Here is a 19,639-nt window from a genome sequence, read left to right as displayed (position 1 = left end):
CACTGTAATACTTGTCTGGCAAATGTCTATTTTTCTTTATTTTTAAAATCAGAGCATGTAAAGAAGTTATTTACTACAAATAAAAAAATTCCTTCTCCCCGCTTCCTCCTCTCCTCTCACACACTTTCTTAAAGTAAAGCGAGAACCTAATTCACTCAAAGTAAAAAGGCAAAAGCCAAAAATTAAAAAACAAAACAAAACAAAATTTAGTGGGCGCATAGGGCCTATTACCGCCGAGTAATACGGTAACAGCAGGAGATTACGGTACTAGCTGGGGCTACTGACTGTGTTACGTCAGCGAGAGCCGCAAAGTTCCTTGCCAGTCTTTGCTGATGTAGGGGAGCTGAATATTAAAAGGGCGAAGGTGGAGTTATTGCTTGACTGTATTTTTTTTTTCTTTTTCTGTTTTCTTTATTGTTAAAATTTCCAGGTAAAGCGTCTGTGAGCCAGGATCTTAAAGACGTCTCTGGTAGAGGGGTGAGTCAGCGGGTGCAAAACGACCGGGAACTGTTTGGTGGGAGAGACAGTCCCCTCTCCCCGCAGGGAGGAGGCGGCGGAGTTGCTCGGGGGACCGCGGGCCGCTCCACTTCTCGCGGCGCGCGCGCACCAGTGGCTCTGCATCCGCGCTCCAGGTGAGTGCGCTGCAGGGCCGGGCGGGTGAGGGCAAACCTCCCGGGGCCTCCAGGCGAGACCCTACTCCCACTTTCCCCAAGCTCCTGCTCCGTCTTTCTCCCCTCTTCCCCACCCCACCGCGTTTCCCTCTTGTATTCTGGAAACTTATCTCCTAGTTAACAAGTGTGTTTTTAACAGCGTATTTATCTCTCCGCGGTAAGGGGAAACGGGTTTCTGCAGTTGCTTGCGTTCTGTTATCACCTGTGAGCTCTAGAACTTGGGATTTTCACAGAAGCCTTTGCTGAGGGAATCCCTCCTCGGGGCCCAGCCGCAAAGTGGGTCCCCACTCCCCCGCATTCCCACCGGAGTCCTTGTGGTCCGCTAGCAGCTATGGAAATCTACCTTTCTTACGCAGACGGTGGCCCTCGGCTCGGAAAATAAATACGAGGCGTCCCCTGGCCGCCGGCTTGATTTTTACGCCTACAAAATCCGCAGTGACTGCCTCCAGCAAAGCCCCTTAGGCTTAGCGATGCTCCCTGCTCCCACTCCTCCACGGAACCCCCAGGGCCCTCCTGGGCGTGGCTAGAGGCTCGAGTCCTCCGGGACCCCTGATCCTGTGGCTCGGAAAGGACTCTCGGACCTTTCCTAGAGTCGGGTTCAGCCCTCGTTGTGTCCCGAGGGCTTTGCTCCGGACCCGGCTTTCAGGCTGGCTTGGCTGGTCGACAGACCGGCGCGCTCCGCACACTCAAGTGTGAATTCCTCTGGCGTGAGCGTGCGCGTGGCATTGCCTCTGCGGTCCCCGGGTCTCGGCGACTCCCTCTCCCAGGCCGCCCCCTCCAGGTGACTGCGAAGCAACCTGTGCAAGTGGCCACCGGGTAGATCCTCCGGGTTTCCACCAGCTTGGCTTGGCGCGGCATACCCTTCAGCCTCAAATCGCGCCACTCGGGCTAGATTTTAATTTCAAGCTAGATTTAAATTAATTTCAGATTTTAATTTCACGCCGGCCGTGCTGGAGCTTGGGGTGTGTTTGCCTCGGTCCTTGAAAACCGCCAGAGGCCGCGAGAAGGAGCGCGCCAGGGCAGGTGCCCAGAGGTTGGGCACGGCTCGCGGTCCCCTCCCGCGCGCTGGGCTGCGGCAGGACGGGTAGGGATCTCAGAGTCCGCGGGACTCCCGGCCGGGTCAGACCCCGCGTCTAGCACGGCCTCGCTCCCCGCGGCAGCCGGCTTAGACTCTGCATTTCTTTGCGCTCTTTCAGGACAACGCTGGCAAACTACGCTCCGCAGCCATCTCGCGCTTGGTGAACATTTCACATCCTCGTTTCCCCTTGGCCTGCGCGATCTATCATGAATCCAGCCACACCGAGTGTAACTGCGGGTGGGGAGAAGCACCCAGATGCCAACGGTCCCCGCCTTTGAGTCGACGGCAGACCAGTACTTGCTTGTGGTTTGTGGGGGGGAAGACTGAAGTTTTGAATTCCAATTATGTGCAGAATGCTCAAACTTCTCACCCGGACGGAGCGGACAGTGCAGGAAAGGGGACTCCCATAACTCTGGGATTGCATTTTGCATCGCGTCTCCCAGAGTTCCGTGCTAAGGCTCGGATAGGGAGGGAGCTGGGGCCCCGGGCCAGCGCTACGGGTGGAGAGGGTCGGCTGGCAGCTCCGCGAGCCCCTGGCCATGTCGCCTTTAAAGCCCTACCCCTTTGCGTGGCCTACTGAGGGTTTCCCGGGCTGGCCGGGGTTGCTTCCTCCCTGCACGTTCTCTCTTACCCACAGACAACCCCAGCAGACGAGGCTCCTGGGAGCCGAGAGCTTTTGACTCCCCGCTCCCTCGCTCCCCTCCTCCTCGCCCGCCGAGGGGTGGCCCTCAAGAGCCGGACTTTGCCGGCCCTGGCCCCGGGGGGCTGGGACCATGGTGTTTCTCTCCGGAAATGCCTCCGACAGCTCCAACTGCACCCACCCGCCGCCACCGGTGAACATTTCCAAGGCCATTCTGCTCGGGGTGATCTTGGGGGGCCTCATCCTTTTCGGGGTGCTGGGGAACATCCTCGTGATCCTTTCCGTGGCCTGCCACCGGCACCTGCACTCGGTCACACACTACTACATAGTCAACCTGGCGGTGGCCGACCTTCTCCTCACTTCCACGGTGCTGCCCTTCTCCGCTATCTTCGAGATCTTGGGCTACTGGGCCTTCGGCAGGGTCTTCTGCAATGTCTGGGCGGCGGTGGACGTCCTGTGCTGCACGGCTTCCATCATGGGACTCTGCATCATCTCCATCGACCGCTACATCGGCGTGAGCTATCCTCTGCGCTACCCCACCATCGTCACCCAGAAGAGGGGCCTCATGGCCCTGCTCTGCGTCTGGGCGCTCTCTTTGGTCATCTCCATCGGGCCCCTCTTCGGCTGGAGGCAGCCGGCCCCGGAGGATGAGACCATCTGCCAGATCAACGAGGAGCCGGGCTACGTGCTCTTCTCGGCTCTGGGCTCCTTCTACGTGCCGCTGACCATCATCCTGGTCATGTACTGCCGGGTCTACGTGGTGGCCAAGAGGGAGAGCCGGGGCCTCAAGTCGGGCCTCAAGACCGACAAGTCAGACTCGGAGCAGGTGACGCTCCGCATTCATCGCAAAAACGCCGCGGTAGGAGGCAGCGGGGTGACCAGCGCCAAGAACAAGACGCACTTCTCCGTGAGACTGCTCAAATTTTCCCGCGAGAAGAAAGCGGCCAAAACGCTGGGCATCGTGGTCGGCTGCTTCGTCCTCTGCTGGCTGCCTTTTTTCTTAGTGATGCCCATTGGTAAGTCTTTACATCAGCTCTTCCCCTTCTGCTGTCCTAGACTCACAGTCATGGGTGGACGAGAAAGGATCTGCGTTTCAAACGGCAACGCTAGGAGGGCAGTTAGGAAAGACTTCCCTGTAGAAAAGTAAATTTTCATTCCCTTTCTGCTCCAATCTCACTTATATTCAGTCCTAGGGTACTTTTTCGACTACTGCAAAGTGGTTTCCCACTGATGCAGATTAATTGGTCTTCTTAATAAGAATATCAACTTCTGTTAATGCTTTTAAGCCTGTGTTTAACTTAAAAACATCCATCCTTGGATTTCAAGTCTCTGAGTCTCCTCCACCAGGCACTTAGGCAGGGGCAATGGAATGTCACTTTCATCTCTGCTGCTGTGGACTGCAAATTCTCTTGGCCTAAAAATAAGCACGATGCTTATCCTGAACAAACTTGTGCAATTTGATTATTAGATTAGATTATTCCTAAGGGTTAGTGAAAATGGTCTGCTTATGTTCTATATCTGTGTTCATTTTGTTTTCTGGATTCTGTGTGGAAGAAACTATAACGAGCTCCTGGCAAGAAAAAAATATATCTCCAAAACAGTTTAACCTTTAAAGAATTCAATATACTGTTTCCAATAAGTAAATACATTCCTCTTTATTTTAATGCTAAGTATTAAAGCAAACAGTAATGTTACAGATCCAATTTTCACAAATGCTGAATGAGCTGTTGTCAAAACTAATTAGTTCATTATAAATGTCAGCAAGCTGATGCACTTGGATTCATCATTTACCTCTGGAAGGCCTTCCTGACAACCCAGAATGGTTGTTTACTATTTTTAGTTTGTGAGCTCAAATGTAGACCCACATACATTGGTTATCCACTAGCTCAAGCAAACAAAAAATTACAATAAAAAGTCATAAAAGTCTTTATGTACTTTAGGGTCAATTTACATGGCATGTACTGAAAGTCCTTTTATTGGCAATACCAAGTGGTCATTGCCACTATTATTTTTTGAAGACTAATTATGTTTCAGACATTGACAATTTGATATCATTAGTCCTCTCAGTAACTAAGTGAGGTATATGTTATTATTCCAAAATCACAAGTCAGGGGAAGGAATTCTTCAGGTTCTAAAGCTTTGCTGTCTACTGTCATAACCGCTAGCCCCATGTGTCTATTGAATGTAAGTTAAAATTAAAGAAAATTAGTATTCAGTTGCTTAGTCCCACTGGACCATTTCAAGTGTTCGGCAGCCACACGTGGCCAGCGGCTACTGCTTTGAACAGCAGAGATATAGAGTATTTCCATCATTGCAGAAATTTCTACCCAACACAGCTGCTTGAGAGGCCCTTCCAAGTCCATTCCCTGGCCTTTCATCATTATTGCATTCTCTGCTTCTAGAATGACATCACAGCTTTGATTGTATTTATACAACCTTCTTTACCTGAGCCACTACCTCCTTACCTATCGTCTGCATCCCATCCCTTCCTCTTGAAGTTTGCACATTTAGTTATGCATCTGTTCACCTGTCAAGTATTGTATTTATTAAGCACTTGTTCTAGACACTTAGGGTGAACAAGGCAGAAAAGTCCTTGCACTGAGATGTTTGCAATCTTTGGGGGGAAATAGACAAAAACAAATAAATATACCTTTAAAAGTCAAGGATTAACAAGCACCCTTTTAAAAGTAAACAGGATAATAAGATAGAGACTGGGATGACAATGTGGTGAATGGCATGGAAAGTCCTCTCTGAAGAGGTGATATTTGAGCAGAGACCTGACTGAAGTGAGGAGCAAGCTTTGCAAATTCTAGGAGGAAGAGTTTTCTGGGCAGAGTCAATACCCAGTGCAGAGCTGGCAAGGAACCTGACTTGTCTTTTAGGCCAAAGTAGAATTTGCATATTATTCTAATTGTGATGGGAAGTCATCCAATCAGAGGGGCTTTAGCATGTGAGTGGCTGGTCTTATATTTTTAAAGGATGGTTCTGGCTACTGGGAGGAGTGAGGGCTGTTTCCTAGATAAGAGTTGAAACAGGGAGACCACTTAGGAGACTGTTGGAGATATCAAGGGGGGAAAAGTGGGGAAGCCCTGTACTCAGGTAAGACAGGTGGGCGTGGTTCAAAGTGATCCCAGTTCAGTTCAATTGGTCAGTCATATCCGACTCTTTTCAACCCCATGAACCGCAGCACACCAGGCCTCCCTGTCCATCACCAACTCCCAAACTCATGTCCATTGAGTCAGTGATGCCATTCAACCATCTCATCCTCTGTCTTCCCCTTCTCCTCCTGCCCTCAATCTTTCCCAGCATCAGGGTCTTTTCAAATGAATCAGCTCTTTGCATCAGGTGGCCAAAGTATTGGAGTTTCAGCTTCAACATCAGTCCTTCCAATGAACATCCAGGACTGATCTCCTTTAGAATGGACTGGTTGGATATCCTTGCAGTGCAAGGGACTCTCAAGAGTCTTCTCCAACACCACAGTTCAAAAGCATCAATTCTTCAGTGCTCAGCTTTCTTTATAGTTCAACTCTCACATCCATACATGACTATTGGAAAAACCATAGCCTTGACTAGACGGACCTTTGTTGACAAAGTAATGTCTCTGCTTTTTTAATATGTTGTCTAGGTTGGTCATAACTTTCCTTCCAAAGAGTAAGTGTCTTTTAATTTCATGGCTGCAATCACCATCTGCAGTGATTTGGGAGCTTAAAAAAATAAAGTCAACCACTGTTTCCACTGTTTCCCCATCTATTTGCCATGAAGCGACGGGACCAGATGCCATGATCTTAGTTTTCTAAATGTTGAGCTTTAAGCCAACTTTTTCACTCTCCTCTTTCATCAAGAGGCTCTTTAGTTCTTCTTTATTTTCTGCCATAAGGGTGGTGTCATTTGCATATCTGAGGTTATTGATATTTCTCCCAGCAATCTTGATTCCAGCTTGTGCTTCTTCCAGCCCAGGGTTTCTCATGATGTACACTGCATATAAGTTAAATAAGCAGGGTGACAATATACAGCCTTGACGTACTCCCAATAGGCACTTATTTCAGAGGTAGAACTGACAAGTTTGGACATAGCATATAAAAAAAGAGAGGAGTAGAGATAACTTTTGGGTTTTAGGCCCTAACAACTGTGTAAATAGTAGTATTTCCTGAGACTGGAGAAACTAAAGAATGATGGAGGTAGTAAGGGGCTGGCAGGAATATGAAGCACAGTGCTTATTTTATACAGTCCATGCTGAGAAGTGTCTATTAGATGTATGAGTAGATATGTCAAGTAGGCAGTTACATGCATGTATTTGGAGCTAAGAGGGCAAGCTGTTTATGTTTATCCAAGTTTATGATATAAACTTGGGACACATCCACATATTTCCACAGAAATGGAAAGATATGCAAGTGAGAAAGTGTGGAGAGGAACAAGAGATGAAGACTGAGCCTTGGATCCTGATATTTGAGGGTCAGGAAAAGGAAGAGAAATGATCAGCAAAAGAAACTGAGAAGGAGTGGCCAGGGAGGTAGAAGAAGGTGATGTCCCAGAAACTAAATGGAGATGTTTCATGAAGGCGGGAGTCATCAGCTGTCACATGCAGTTGCTAGACCAAGTCAGAGGAGGACTGGGAATCCACCATGGACTTGGCCTTGTAGAGGTCTTTGGTGATATGAGAAAGTCCTGAAGGAAATGGCAACCCACTCCAGTATTCTTGCCTGGAGAATCCCATGGACAGAGGAGCCTGGCAGGCTACAGTCCCTTGGGTCGCAAAGAGTTGGACATAACTGAGCAACTAACACTTTCTTTGAGGACAGTAGTTTCAGTGGAGTGATGGAGACGAAAGCCTGATTGTGCACTTTTTTGAGAGACTGAAAGGTGAAGTGAAAGGGTTTTGCTAGACTGTGGGACAGGGAAAGGCAGTGTAGCTATAAGGATCTAGAGAAAATTTTCAAAGGTGGGAGATAGGATATCATGTTTATTTTCTGATGGAAATGATGGCCTAGAGAGATCTTGATGGTACAGGTAAGGGAGGAGACAAGAGGGTTTGAAAATGATGGGGAAGCCAGAGTGTATGGGCACAGAGGCAGTAGGTAAGGAGGGGAAAGGTCAAGATCACTTCCAAATACATGCATGTTCTCCATGAAATAAGACTCATGGTCATCTCAAAATTTGATGAAATTTATGTATTTTTAAAACTAAGCTGATTTTAATTTCAGAATGACTAAGAGAATAGAAAACATTCGTTTTTAAAAAGCAAATGTTCCTACCAAGCAAACAGCATCATTGTTAGAGTTAAATTTTAGATATAGATAATGCTGATGGCTTCAGCCTGGCTTGCTTTATACATCAGGAGCAAATTGTAGTCAGATAAAAGTACACATCAGCTTAATTTCTCTTGCTTTGGGTTCCCTTCTGTATAATTCTGCTCATCATTAAAAAGAAGTGAACCAAATATCTAAGTGTTTATGAAAATGTCCTGTGGCATCTCTATTCCCTATTTTCAATAAATTGAGTTGGAAAGAAAAAAAATAATTAAGATCATCAACTAAGAGTGAGGAAGGAATAGGAAGTGATGGTAGTTTGAGGAGTAAAAGAAAATGTGAAAGATCAGTCTTTGAGGTGAGAGAGTAAATAGATTATGGAAATTTTCTAGAGTTGCCAGTAGGTCCTGAGGACATGTTTGAGACTTAAGGTCATATATTTAAAGGAAGACCAATCAAGAAGGCTGAATGCTGGTCTCTCACAGCTACGAGGCTGGGAATGATAGGGAATGTTGCTGGTGACTGATTATATCTAGGGGCTGAAGTAAAGAAGGGGAGACTGTGAAGGAACATAGGCTAGATCAGATTGTGCTGTTTGTGTGCTCACTCAGTCATGTCTGACGCTTTGTGACCCCGTAGACTGTGGCCCATTAGGCTCCTCTGTCCATGGGATCATCCAGGAAAGAATACTGGAGTGAGTTGACATTTCCTCTTTCAGGGGATCTTCTCGACCCAAGGATCGAACCACATCTCCTGAGGCTCCTAGATTGGATTAGGGGTCATACAGAGCCACATGGTGGGAACAGCTCAGATAAGGATGGGTGACTGGGAGTTTGGGACTTCCAGTGGTGGCTTAGCTATCCAAGAAGATGAGCATGATAGACTGGATCTTGAGTCCATCTAGGGGAAAGGAGACTCTGGTCTTATCAGAGCTTCTCTTGTGGATCTGCTGTCTTGGGAAGCTGGTAATGTTGAAGTGAAAATGGGCACTCCTCCGTCCATAGGATTCTCCAGGCAAGAATACTGGAGTGGGTTGCCATTTCCTTCTCCAGGGGACCTTCCCAAACCAGGAATCGAACCCACATCTCCTGCATTGCAGGCAGACGCTTTAACCTCTGAGCCACCAGGGAATAACCGAAAATGGGCACAAGATCACCAAACCTACCAAATCTATGGTCCACAGTTTCTTTTTGACACCAAACAAATAAGACATTGTCTCTTCCCAAAGTGATTGGCTGTATAATAAGTGCCAGGCACTGTGTTAGAACAAAAAGTTGACCAAAGCACAGACTCTGCCCTCAAGGGTCTCACAGTCTAGTTAAGGAGACAAATTGAAAACAATGATCACAAATCTATGAGATTGGTCCTCAAAGTGATATTAGAAATGCTAAAGAATAGAATAGTGAACGATGTCTGGAAATCACTACAGAAGCATCTAGATGTCTCGCAGTTGACTAATCAGGGACTTGAAGACTGCACTGCATCTCGTGAGCCATCAGTGAGACATTGTTTGTTTTTAGTAACTATCTTAAGTACATTTTTCATGCAAAATGTGGAGAGAAGAATAAATATGCCATTATATTATTATACCCAAGGGACATGAGCTCTTAAGTAGGACAAGTAGTCTCTTGGGAAGAGAGCTTATGGGTTTGCCCTCAGCTGCCAGAGGACAGAGGGCTTAGAAACTAAAACCAAAGCAGGGGTGGATGTACTGTGCAAAGCTGAGGGTGAAGCACCCATGTGGGCAGGAACCAAGCCAGGATAATCAGGTGAGGGGGGCCTCCCATCTCATTGCTGAAGGCCCCTCTGGATTTGTGAGAAGGTTCTGTCTCCCCATGGATTCCACACTTCACTCTCTCCCCAGTTCTTCCCCACCAGGGCTGGGTTGGTTGCTGGGCTGAATAGCCTGATTACAGGTAGAAATCTGACTTTTCTGCCTTCAAGTCTAAGTCTTGCTAGCCTTGTCTTCTTCCCATATCCTAAATATTTGCCTGAAATTGAGAACCCCTTCAGGGGAGGGAGATTACACTTGACGTAATGATTAGTCATTTATACCTGAGAGTGAATTTTTTAAATTTTATTTTTGCTTATTTATTTTTATTATTTTTGGTTGTGCTTGGTCTTTTCTGCTGTGCAGGGGCTTTCTCTAGTTCCAGTAAGCGGGCTTCCCTTTGCATTGGCTTCTCTTGTTGTGGAGCATGGGCTCTAGGGCACACGGTCTTCAGTAGTTGCAGCTCGTGGGGTCTAGAGCAAGGGCTCAGTTGCTCCAAGGCATGAGGGATCTTTGTGGACCAGGGATTGAACCCATGTCCCATGCATTGGCAGGCGGATTCCTAGCCACCGAACCACCAGGGAAGTCCTAGAGTGAGTGAATGTTCTTAGAAAACAAGTTTTGATCATGAAGCTAAATAAAAAGAATTTGAAGCTGTTAGCCTTCAACATCAGAGAAGGCGATGGCACCCCATTCCAGTACTCTTGCCTGGAAAATCCCATGGATGGAGGAGCCTGGTAGGCTGCAGTCCATGGGGTCGCAAAGAGTTGGACACGACTGAGTGACTTAACTTTCACTTTTCACTTTCATGCATTGGAGAAGGAAATGACAACCCACTCCAGTGTTCTTGCCTGGAGAATCCCAGGGACGGGGGAACCTGGTGGGCTTCTTTCTATGGGATCGCACAGAGTCAGACATGACTGAAGTGACTTAGCAGCAGCAGCAGCCTTCAACATATGAAAGAAGGAAGGGTATAAACTGTGCCTCAAGGAACCTTGGCACCTGGAGTGTGTGTTTCATCTTTGCCTATTACATTCTTTTGTCTAGAGCCAACTGGTACCAAAGGCAGTGTGCTGGATGGAGAAAGTATTGACCTGAGATTTCAACCTAGGCTTTCTTTTTTCATAAAATACAGAATGTTATATGGGTCAGCTGCCTAATATAGCACCTAGCACTGAGCAAATGGCAATAAATGTTCATCTTATCTGAATTCATATGTTTCATGGATCATTACTGACATATGTTGATGTGGGATGTTGCCATGAAGAGTGGATGCCTTTGGAGGTCTGGGCAAAAGAAAGCATCAGAAAGAAGGGGATGAGGGGGGAAGCATTTATTGAACACTTGGTTATACGCATCAGAACTCTGAACACATCTTATTTACATTCAAAATAAGTATTATTATTGCACTGAGCCATTGCCATTATCTCTGAATGAAAGGAGACAGCACTGGCTGAGCTGTGCTTCAGATGGACATTACTATTTGAGAATTATTTTAAAATAAAAAAAAGACAGTACAGCAACTTCCCTGGAAGTCCACTGGTTAAGATGCCATGCTTCCACTGTAGAGTCTGTGGGTTTGATTCCTGGTCGGGGAACTAAGATCTCACATGCCACATGGTACGGCCAATTAAAAAATAACTTATTTTGAAAAAGTTTATAGATGTTTTTTAAAAAAGACAGCACATGGTAAGGAGAGAGAATGTTTTAAGATGCAGTGTCCAGGAGAAGGCAATGCAGGCAAGATGATTACCAGGTGGAAGCAGTGAGGCATAGTCATTTATTCATTCAGCAAAATTTCATTGAGCATCTCCTATGTGCCAGGTAGCTAGAGAATCCCTGGAGATAAAGACAAATCCTTGCCCTAGTGGAGCTGAAAATCTGCACAATACATAGCAAGTTTCAGATGATGATGTGTGAAAAGTAGCAAGAAAAAGGGGTGAGTGCACATAATGACATCGGAGAAGGCGATGGCACCCCACTCCAATACTCTTGCCTGGAAAATCCCATGGACAGAGGAGCCTGGTGGGCTGCAGTCCATGGGATCGCGAAGAGTCGGACATGACTGAGCAACTTCTCTTTCACTTTTCACTTTCATGCATTGGAAAAGGAAATGGCAACCCACTCCAGTGTTCTTGACTGGAGAATCCCAGGGATGGGGGAGCCTGGTGGGCTGCCATCTATGGGGTCACACAGAGTTGGACACGACTGAAGTGACTTAGCAGCAGCAGCAGCAGCAGCACATAATGACATAGAATGATGATTGTGGATGCCCAGGCCAGTTAGAAATTGCATCTTTTTGCTGCAGGTACAAAAGAACAGGCCCCTGATTCTTATGGAAAAGGCTGACTTAAGAGAGATAATGGTGTGGAGAGAATCTAAGAACCACTTTGACTTTAAGATAAGAGACCAGTTTTTCAGTTACTCTAGCTGCATCACCGGAGAAGGCAATGGCACCCCACTCCAGTACTCTTGCCTGGAAAATCTCATGGACCGAGGAGCCTAGTAGGCTGCAGTCCATGGGGTGGCTAAGAGTCAGACATGACTGAGCGACTTCACTTTCACTTTTCGCTTTCATGCATTGGAGAAGGAGATGGCAACCCACTCCAGTGTTCTTGCTTGGAGAATCCCAGGGACAGGGGAGCCTGGTGGGCTGCCGTCCATGGGGTCACACAGAGTCGGACACAACTGAAGTGACTTAGCAGCAGCAGCAGCTGCATCACATAGGTAGGTGTGTGTGTGAAGTCGTGTCCAACTCTTTGTGACCTCATAGACTGTGGCCCCTAGGCTCCTCTGTCCATGGGATTTCCCAGGCAAGAATACTGGAGTGAGTTGCTATTTTCTTTTCCAAGGATTATCATTTCCTTCTCTAGGGGATGTTCTTGACCCAGGGGTTGAACCCACATCTCTTGCATCTCCTACATTGGCAGGCAGGTTCTTTACCAGCTGAGCCATGGGGGAAGCCCCTTGCTGCACCACAAATCATCTCAAAACTTAGTAACTTAAGGCAACAATCCTGCTATGGCTTGTGACTGTAGGGCAGTTATGAGTCAAAGTCTAGTTTATTGGGCTGTTGGGATGTTAGAATTGGTGGCCGCTTTCCCCCCAGTAGTTGAAGCCAGCTCTCCTGCAGTGTGGCAGTTCTCTCCAAGAGAATCGGGGCAGAAACTGCCAGGCTTCTGAAGCACAAGAGCCAGACCTGGCCCAGGGTCACTGCTGCCTCATTCTGCAGGAAAACCAAGTCACCGAGGCCAGTATACCTTCAAGGGGAGGGAAACAGACTCACCTCCTGGCGGGAGAGCAGATTCGCAAAGGGATAAGGGGATTATTGCAACCATCTTCCAGTACATCTTCCTCACAACTGTATCAGGCAGCATTTCTCATTCATCTTCCAGTTACTTATCGAGAATGTCCCATATACTGGGGTTTATGAAATGTAACCATGTAAAAACAACCTCGGTGTTTGCCTTCCTGCAGGCTTCTAATCTCCATGAGGAGACAGACATGAATCAGATAACCACATAAAAATGCCAAAATTGTGTACAAGGAAGAGGATGGAGTGGTACCTTGGAAACATGTGCTGTGGATAAGAGTGACCCTGGGCGAGAGGGTAGAATAGGCTTGCTGGGAAGGAGAGCTTGACCTTCTTGACCTTGATCTTTGGGACTGAGATCTGTAGACCAAGGAGCTGTTGATTGGCTAAAAGGAGACTGGAGGGAATGAGATGGATAAAGACTCTGATAAGACTGGACTGAAGGGTCATTTTTATGAGTTTGTGTTTTTATTTGAAGATGACCAGGAACAAGGATGACATGATCAAGTTTATATGTTAAGTTATCAGAGGCTTAGCAAAAAGAAGACTGGCTAGACCAGTTGGGAGACATTGACCCAGGACAGGTGAGAGATACCTTCCCAAATAGGATCCTTCTCACTCGAGGTTGAAAATATTTATTTCCGCGAGCTGCCACAGAGTTCTCAAATGCCTCTTGTGTCATTGCCTCCAGAGCAGATTTACGAGAAAAGCTTTCCCTGATCACTAACAGTCTAACCAGACTTGGCTTTAAATTAATTGTGGCTCTTTCCACAAGACGAATCTGTCATTGGAGATTTACCATCATATTCCAAAGAATGTGCCTCAGGCTCAGAAGACGTCTACGATGAGTTCTAACAAAGCTTTGAACAATAACTGACTCTTTTAAACCAGCTGCATACAGGCAAGTCAGTACTCCGAAAGAGACACCACTTAGTGCCCTAGGTATTGCTGTGTTTTCTTATTTCGTGGTTGCAGGTTCAGGCGGAAGGATTTTTCCTAAGGCATTTTCCTCATTGGACAGGTTCACCATCTTTTAGTCCTTTAACTTGGCTTTCCATTTGGACATGTGTATAGTGACTTTTCATCTTGAAACTGCATTTTTCTTTACTATTTGAAATCCCCCCATATTTTTATATTTGAAATCCACTCCCCCCATATCAGTCATTTCTATTTCAATTTTGTATTGTGAAATCACTCATCTGTGCTCTTTGGCCACTTTTTTGTTAAGCCACTGAGTTTTACTTCTTTTCCATTTGTAAGTTTATTGTATACATTGACCATATTAATCACTTATTACTGTATATCCTGGGTTGCCAGTTTTCTCATGCTGTATTCAGACATGCTGAGAAAATATAGCTTCTTTATTTTTCAAAAACTGATGTGATCTTTTTCATGAACTCCCAGGGGACACACACACACACACACACACACACACACACACACACACACACACACACACTTTTCGTTAAACCCAGTAAGTTCAGTCAAATCCAATCATTTAAGCAGCATCTTTATATACTCAGCATCTCTTGGATAACTCAGCATTGCAGGTCTGCATGCTAAATTGTTAATCAGGGGCACATGTTATGGTTATTGGGGTAGTGGGTGATAGGAAATTATCAGGTCCTAGGTTGATCTCTCTGAAGAAGGCAGTGGCAACCCACCCCAGTATTCTTGCCTGGAGAATCCCGGGGACGGGGAAGCCTGGTGGGCTGCCGTCTATGGGGTCGCACAGAGTCGGACATGACTGAAGTGATTTAGCAGCAGTAGCAGCAGCAGGTTGATCTCTCATGGTGATTTTTAGTTTCTGGCACTGGGGATGTTGTTTTAATCTAGTGGCTGGCCACAGGTGCCAGTCCCTAGCCATCAAACAGCTGTCCCCGATGAGTCTGAGGGTGCTCACCCATGGACAGTTGCCCCACCTGATGACCCAGCCCTCTTAAGTCACTATAGGTTTATCTGTTTTGCCTCCATTTGGTTCCTGGCTGGGGTGATGCTTGTTCTATTGCCATTGGCCAAGGAGTCACTTTGTCTGTAACGGCCCGCGTGGTCACTGTTCACAGGCTCCTGAGCTAAATTCTCGATGATGTTTCACCATTGTCTGAAGGCATGGAGAGCCCTATGGGTTCCTCCAAGTCCACACCACTCACACCACACCTCACCACACCTCACCACACCTCACCACACCACACCACACCATACCACACCACTCCACACCACACCAAACATTTGTGCCAACCCACACCTACTCTTCTGCACCCAGCCACATGGGCTGTGACTTTAGCAGATGTAATAGCCCTCTTGTGTCATCTCCCAGATGCCAGGATGGAGAGGGGGAAAAGGCACCTTCATTTCCACCTTTGTCTTAACAGCCTCTGCAGTGCTTGTCAAGAGGGGAGTTCGGGAACCCCAGGCTTTCTCTTTTCACTTCCTCCTTCCCCACTTCCCCCACTGTCCACCTGTGGAGGGCAGATAGAGAAAGCTTTCCCTTCCTTTTTCTGGCTAAAAGGGACCCTCCTTTGAACCACATACTCCTCCTCCTCCATGCAGGCGGAGAGAGGTATAGGTTTACTAAAAAGGGAAAAAAGATGAGGGATATTAACAATTTTATAATCTTTATACATATTTAGCAACTATTCTTCTCATTGATTTTTTTTTTGCATTTTATCCTTTTTGTCCTTTTACAAATACATAGACTTTTAAAATTTTTATGTAGTCTCATATTTTAATGTTTCTTCATGGATTGTGCCTTTTAAGGGACCCTTGGAGAGATCTTCCTCCATGTAACTCAGATAACCTCTATTTTCTCCTAGTTCTTTTAGAGCATCATTTATCATGTACCTGGAATTTAGTTTTGTATTTTGGTAGGTGATGTCTAACTGTATTTATGTTGAAATAGCTAGGCAGATATTCTTTTTCTTAAAGATTTTTACGTGGACCATTTTTAAAGTCTTTATTGAATTTGTTACAATATTGCTTCTGTCTATGTTTTGGTTTCTTGGCCCTGAGGTATGTAGGATCATTGCTCCCTGACCAGATTGAACCCACACCTCCTGCATTCAAAGGCAAAGTCTTAACCACTGGACTACCAAGGAAGTCCCTAGCTAGATACTCATGAAAGACTTTTTGAATAATCTATCCTTTCCCATCTTCTTTGGGAAACTGCCTTTGTTACATTAGGAAGAATCTTGAATCTATTTTGGAACTCCCACTTCTGTTACATTTATCTGTCTCTCTGCTATTAGTGCTACATTATTTTAGCTTCTGTGGTTTCGTAATAAACTTTCATATTTTGGGGGTGAAGGCACCTGGATGAATATTGTTTTTCAACATTATTTTGTCTGTCTTTGCACGTTCATTCTTCCAGGAAAATTCTGAGCTCATTTTGTCCAGTTACATCTCCTACTCCACCAATACCACTGTATATGTACATGCTCTCACACATACATACACAAATCCTGTCACATGTTATTCATAATTTTTGGATATATAGATCAATTTGAAAGGCACCATCTTTATCACACTGAGACCTCTTGTAAAGAAATATGACATATGTAAGTCAACAGTACTTCAATAAAAAATATAACATTTTTCCATTTACTTCCCAAATTATTTTTTGACTCTTGTTTGTACTTTCCTTTTAATCACACTTAATAACATGTTCTTGAAAAATGATTGTTACAAAGAAGTTGGGAAATGCTGCTTTGGTATTTCTTCATTAGATATGACAGTGTTGGTTTTTAGATCAATATCCTTCATCATATCAAGGAAGTATCTTTCCACAGTTTATAGAACAATTTTATCAAAATGAATTTTTAATTTTATCAACTGTTGGCTTTTTAATAGGCATCAATATAATATTTTTCATTGACATTGAGTTGATAAATTTTATTTCCTAATAATAACCAATCATGTATTCTTGGATTAAATTCTAGCTGATCAGTGGTATTATTCTTTTTTATGTTGCTGTATTTTACTAAATATTTTATTTCTGGTTTGCATCTATATTTCTATGTGAAATGAATATATTTTTTTATTTTACAGTGGTGTTTTTGTTGCTTTTTTGGTTTCAAGATTATGTTAGCTTTATAAAATGAATTGCGACACTTTTCCTTTTTTTCTACTATCTGTAACAATTTAAATAGCATAAGAATTATGTGTTCCTTGAAGGTCTGAAAGAACTTGCCCATAAAACATCTGGGTATAGCACCTTTTATGGAAGCAGCTCTTGGAGACTGTTTTCTATTTCTTCCATGGATAGTGGTCTATTCTGATTGTCAGATTTGATAATCTTTGTTTTCTTCTTTTCTATTTTCCTTCTTATTGAGGTCCTACATTTTAGCACAGAATTCTACATGAAATTCTGTTATTTTTTCATTTCTTTTCAATCTCTCTCATTTTGTACGCCATCTATTTATGTTTTCTCACTTTTTGTCTTCACTGAGGTGTCTTGAAAGATTGTTCATTTCATTAGTTTTTTTCAGAGAACCCACATCCTGAATTTATTCTCTAATAATTAGTGATGTTGAGCATCTTTTCCTGTGCTTTTTAACCATTTGTTTTCTTTGAAGAGATGTCTATTTTAGTTCTTCTGCCCATTTCTTGATTGATTTGTTTGTTTTTGTGATATTGAGCTGCACAAGCTCTTTGTATATTTTGGCAATTAATCCCATGTTGGTGCTTCATTTGCAAATATTTTCTCCCATTCTGAGAGTTGTCTTTTCATTTTGTCTCCTGTCACTCTTTTAAAAGTGAAGTTTTATACCTGAGAATCTCTGATTCCTCAAATCAATCTCATCTACCGAACAGCTGAATCTTTTCACGTAAACAGTAATTCTCTTTTTGTTCAGCCTCACGAGGGTGACCTAATAATAACATTTGAAATGGGCTCTGTTTGGAATTGGTTGGGTCCCAGTCCAAACCTTTCAGACCCAGATTAAGGGACTTTCAGGTGGTGCTGGTGGTAAAGAACCTGCCTGCCAATACAAGAGACATAAGAGATAAAGTTCAATCCCTGGGTTGGGAAGATCCCCTGAAGGAAATGGCAGCCCCCTCCAGCATTCTAGCCTGGAGAATCCTATGGACTGAGGAGCCTGGTGGGCTACAGTCCATGGGGTCACAAAGAGTTGGACATGACTGAAGCCACTCCATATGCACGTGAAGGGCGAAGGAAAAGAACTGTCTTTGTTGTAGTTGACATTTGCCAGAATCTTGATCTGTTCATCCATAGGGAGCAGAGGAGAGAGAAGGACAAGTGTTCACTTGTGCCTAGCAGAGGACAAGAGTCCTTGTCCTGTTTGGTTGACACAGTGAGTGCAATGGCCTCTCCTCCATGTGGCATGACCGGCTCCCTGGGATCGATGTCCCAAGAGCCTCCCTTTAGTTGCTGGCTGGTCTTGATGAGAAAACTGAGAGATTTCCCATCTTGTGTGGACCTCGGCATCAGTACTCTAATTAGACACTCAACTGCAGTTGACATTTGTCTTTGAAAAGCTACCCTGACTCTGCCTAGGTCTCCAGGATCTACTATTCCAAGCCTCTGGGGGTGTCACCCAGCAGCAACGGGGAGCCGTCTTCCCTTCATCCTGTTTTTTGAGATAAACTGAGGACTCCATCCTTCATTCAGGCTGGTGGTGACCAAACTAGTTTCCAGAAATCTCTCAGAGGTTCTGCCTTATGTGTATGACCCTTTCTTAGTGTTTTCAGTAGTGATGCAAAATTTCACCTATTTGTGTATTCTTTTAGATTTTAAAAAATATGCATTTATTTGACTGCATTGAATCTTAATTGTGCCACACAGGCTTTTGGATTTATAAAGAATTTAGAAAGGGGATCAGGAGGTTCATTGTGAGCCACACATGCCTGCCTCAGCCCTGGCACCTTTTCAGGTTGATATTGAAGTGTGCAGCAGAAATGAAAATCAATGGACCTGTGAGCATTTCCTTTGGTCTCATGTAAGTTTGTGGTTCAAGGCAGAGTAGTCAGAGAGAGATACCTATGGGGTCAGGCAGGGGCAGAGTCTGTGTAGGCCAGCAGGCTGAGCTTTCACTTGATCACAAGAGGAGATGAAATCATGTGAAGGGCTCTTGTCTGTGTGTGTGTGCTCAGTCAACTCAGTCGTGTCCGATTCTTTGCAACCCCATGGACTGTAGCCCTCCAGGCTCCTCTGTCCACAGAATTCTCCAGGCAAGAATAGTAGAGTGGGTTGCCATGTCCTTCTCCAGGAGATCTTCCCAACCCAGGGATCAAACCTATGTCTCCTACTTTGTCATGTGGATTCTGTAACACTAGCGCCACATGGGAAGCAAGAAATGAAGGAGTTTATGTAAGGGATATGAAGAGTGCTTGCCCTAGGCAGGTCAAGCTGTTGAAACAGAACACCATAGACCAGGTGTCTTAAACAACAGATATCTACATCTTGCAGGTTTGAAGACTGGGAAATTCGAGGTCAGGGTGCACCATAGTCAGGTTCTCCTGAGGGCCCTCATCCTGGTTCACTGACAGCCAGGTTCTTGCTCTATCTCTCAGGACAGAGGGCAAGCCGGCTCTGGTCCTTCATCTCCTTTTAAGAACACGGATCCCATCACAGGAGCTCCGCCCTCATGACCTCATCCAAACCTAATTACTTCCAAAACGGAGGCCCCACCTCCAAATGCCATCACAGTGAGGGTTAAGGCTTCAACAGATGAAGTTGGGGGGAGGGAAGGGACACAAGGATTCAGTCCATATTAGTGGTGCTTGTGGCCACTTCCTGACTCTAGTTTAATTTCTAGAACAAGCCTGTAAGCTAGAAGCCACTGGGCTCACATAGAGAAGTAGAAACCAAGGCATGGCAGGGAGGAAGTGACCTCTCACTGGAGTTGCCTGGAATAGGGGAAAGTGCTCTGGCCCTGAGTTTAAAAGCCCTGGGTTCCATCTTC

The 19,639-nt window shown here is 45.2% G+C and overlaps 1 protein-coding gene across 5 annotated transcripts in view; it reads left to right on the top strand.

Moving 5' to 3' along the window:
• Nucleotides 1–304: 304 nt before the first annotated feature.
• The window catches only part of ADRA1A (adrenoceptor alpha 1A), a 105,202-nt gene continuing 85,867 nt past the window's right edge, over nucleotides 305–19,639 (top strand). Inside the window, exons 1-2 of one of the 5 annotated variants that reach the window (XM_025281887.3) lie at nucleotides 305–477; nucleotides 1,868–3,405. In XM_025281887.3, the coding sequence (XP_025137672.1) occupies nucleotides 2,523–3,405 (883 nt within the window). In that variant the 5' untranslated portion in view covers nucleotides 305–477; nucleotides 1,868–2,522. Of the gene's footprint in view, nucleotides 633–652; nucleotides 1,453–1,478; nucleotides 1,756–1,867; nucleotides 3,406–19,639 lie in introns of those variants that run through there. The other 4 variants (XM_025281886.3, XM_006057324.4, XM_025281888.3 and 1 more) reach the window with 4 other exon arrangements.

Source organism: Bubalus bubalis, chromosome 3, assembly GCF_019923935.1.
Source record: "Bubalus bubalis isolate 160015118507 breed Murrah chromosome 3, NDDB_SH_1, whole genome shotgun sequence".
Lineage (NCBI taxonomy): Eukaryota > Metazoa > Chordata > Mammalia > Artiodactyla > Bovidae > Bubalus > Bubalus bubalis.
The sequence above is the reverse complement of the archived record's forward strand: the minus strand, read 5'-3'. Positions and strand labels throughout refer to the sequence as shown.